Below are 2,659 nucleotides of genomic sequence, written 5' to 3' on the forward strand. Positions count from 1 at the left end.
TGATGATGCTTTCTATTTTATTTTTTATTTTTTTGGGGAGCACATGAGGAAGATTTGGATGCTGATCGCTATCTACATTCCACCCATCTCTGCAACATGAGTTTTTGAGCTTTTTATGGTTCTCTCTGACTCTGTTTGGGATATGTTAACAAAAATGTGGTTCCTAAATTTTAATACATTGATGAAGAACTTGGCAGTTAAAATTGATAAATCTCTCATCTGTTGGGCAAGCAAATTTTAGATTTTGAAGAAATTAAAAACTTGTTTTCAGGATCTTTCTCCTAACAAGTACGGAAGTGCCTTGCGAAAATAGAAAGAAAAGAATCTCGTTCGTTTCTCAGGCCAATGCTGCTAGTTCTCTTCTCTCTCTTGTTTGTTGCATTTTTTTAGGCTCCCAAAATTTGTATTTTTGTACCTTACACATTTATGTATTTAGAGATAAAAAGATATAGAAAAAGATGTGTTTGAGAATGATTCTATTTTTATTTATGCATTCATGATTTTTTATTTATTTTTATATTTATCATCTCTTTTCCTCAATCTTTTGTTGAATTTATCGTTTCTAGATGCGGAGTGATTTTGCTTCTCCAATATTTCATCTAGATTTAATAAGTTTAAACGTAAATTTTCTGTTTTTAGATCCACATACTACAATTTTCTCATTATTATGGATTCATTCCTATAAATCGTCAGTCAGCATCAATATATACAAGACAAATGATGGTTAGACGGGTAAAAGGGCATTGTTTTGTATTTTTGAACTAAAAAAAAAGTCATATTTGGAGGAGTGGTTTCGATTGGGCCTGAAAATAATATTTAAATATAAATTTAATTTTAAGAGTAATATTAATGAATATTGTAATTATCAACGGCAAATTATTTTAGCGGTAACGTCACACCCGCTACACTGAGATGACATAGCTCTGAGTTTAGCATTAATATGTTTGTGTGCATGTTGTTAACTGTATAAAAAAAAAAAGAATATTGTAATTGTCATTTCATAATGAAATATTAATATGATAAATGATAAATAATAACGTAACTTACATCTCAGATAAAATATTATTATTGGTGAGAAGAGGATAGGTGAGGGGTTCCTTGAGAGGACAGTATTGGTGTTTGGGACAGTGTTAGGGTGAAAATTGCCTCACGTTCCCCCCATTCTACTGCTCTTATTGTAAACTGCAGCAATTTCATTGGATTTCGAAGCATTACCTCCCTTTCCCACAGCATTAAGAAAATAAACTAATTAACCTGTAATTTAAGTCTGTCCATAGTTTCAAAAATATAATAGAAGAATTAAACTGCCATCTTTCTATATTTCACATCAGAAAATGAATATATACCAATAAGATTTTGATATCAACTAAGGAAGGTGGCTGAAGTTGAAGCGGTTATAATGGAACCACAAATTCTGAAATAAGACTCAGTGTTCACAGTGAAACACAAACAAATTAAATCACAAAATATACTAAACCAATACCCAGAAGATACACACACACACACACACACACACACACATATATATATATATATAAAGATCAGTGCTTTCTTGCTTCTTTCTCAGCAGCTTTGATGACTCGCTCGAAGGACTCAGGGCCATAAGTATCGATGTAATGTTCAACAGCTTTTCTTGCATCGAAGGTCATCATTTGAAGAGCCTCTGGATATTTCGACGAAGAAGAAGAAGACGAAGGGGCGAAGCCAAGTGTTTGCATGTTCTTCAGCCACTTCCTCGCGTAATTCTCATATATGTAAGCTGCTCCATTGAACATTGGCAGTACCAGCCACATGCATATCAGCAACTTCACCAGCGACCACAGTGGAAACCTGTACGTTCATCCACATATATCATATCATCAACTTCAACAGCAATGGTCATTTCTGTTAAAAAAACTAACATTAATTATTAAAAGAAACTAACACTAACTGTTACAATTTTTAACAGAAAGGGCAGCCTTGCTTTTTTCTTAATACTTTTGGGGGAACAGTGAGGGCGAAAAAAAAAACACTTTCAAATATTCATACCTCATCCGTGAGTACTTTTAATACAAAAATGACCCTTCATCTTTAATTCTCCAACTTTTGGAAGTCCAATTTCAATCAATCAACTTTAAATGAACTAGTTTGGAGATGGAACAGCAAGCTAAGGGTGCGTACGTACCAGGCTAGGACTTTGTGGAACGAAAGCTCAAAGAGGGTTAGGAATGAGTACAAAACCCAGTACGTTAGCCATTGTTGATCGTCCAATGTTGAAGGACTCTCGATCGCCCTCATAGATGCATATCTGCTCATTATTTCGATTAATTTTCATATACAAACTCATTATAATTAATCAGTAAAATATTTTATATATATGCAATTTCATCACTTACAAGGGATAAAGAAGCATCACGCCTGGCCTGTAATTACCCAACAAAAGGAAAAACAAAAAGTAGAATACTGTTATATATGTGTGCTTGTTTGTGGTAAAAACAATAAAAGAAAGGGATTATTATGAAAGATGATAGCACAATACTTACCCTACAATTGTATCCAAATGTCTGGCCATTGTTCCAACGAAACCCATAATGAGGAAGGAAATGAGAAACTACTGATGAGTTTCTGATACGATCTTAATGTTTTGTATATGATGTAGCTCTAGGTTTAGGAGCTTTCC

The 2,659-nt window shown here is 33.6% G+C and overlaps 1 protein-coding gene across 1 annotated transcript; it reads right to left on the reverse strand.

The window, feature by feature from the left end:
• Positions 1–1,513: 1,513 nt before the first annotated feature.
• Positions 1,514–2,659, reverse strand: LOC114747209 (HVA22-like protein f). Its single transcript, XM_028935501.1, has 4 exons — positions 2,523–2,659; positions 2,376–2,402; positions 2,165–2,287; positions 1,514–1,830 (listed from the first exon to the last, which is right to left on the reverse strand). The coding sequence occupies exons 1-4, from the start codon at positions 2,567–2,569 to the stop codon at positions 1,542–1,544; spliced, it is 486 nt and encodes a 161-aa protein (XP_028791334.1). The 5' UTR covers positions 2,570–2,659; the 3' UTR covers positions 1,514–1,541.

Source organism: Neltuma alba, unplaced genomic scaffold (genome assembly GCF_004799145.2).
Source record: "Neltuma alba isolate B1F8T4 unplaced genomic scaffold, ASM479914v2 tig00005247_pilon, whole genome shotgun sequence".
NCBI lineage: Eukaryota > Viridiplantae > Streptophyta > Magnoliopsida > Fabales > Fabaceae > Neltuma > Neltuma alba.

What these genes read in the sequence shown, in the direction of transcription:
- LOC114747209 (XM_028935501.1), bottom strand. Translation starts at nt 2,569, where the DNA reads ATGGGTTTCGTTGGAACAATGGCCAGACATTTGGATACAATTGTAGG. An exon ending in CATTTGGATACAATTGTAGG is followed by an intron (nt 2,403 to 2,522) that starts GTAAGTATTGTG and finishes GGGTAATTACAG; the next exon opens with GCCAGGCGTGATGCTTCTTT. An exon ending in TTCCACAAAGTCCTAGCCTG is followed by an intron (nt 1,831 to 2,164) that starts GTACGTACGCAC and finishes ATGAACGTACAG; the next exon opens with GTTTCCACTGTGGTCGCTGG.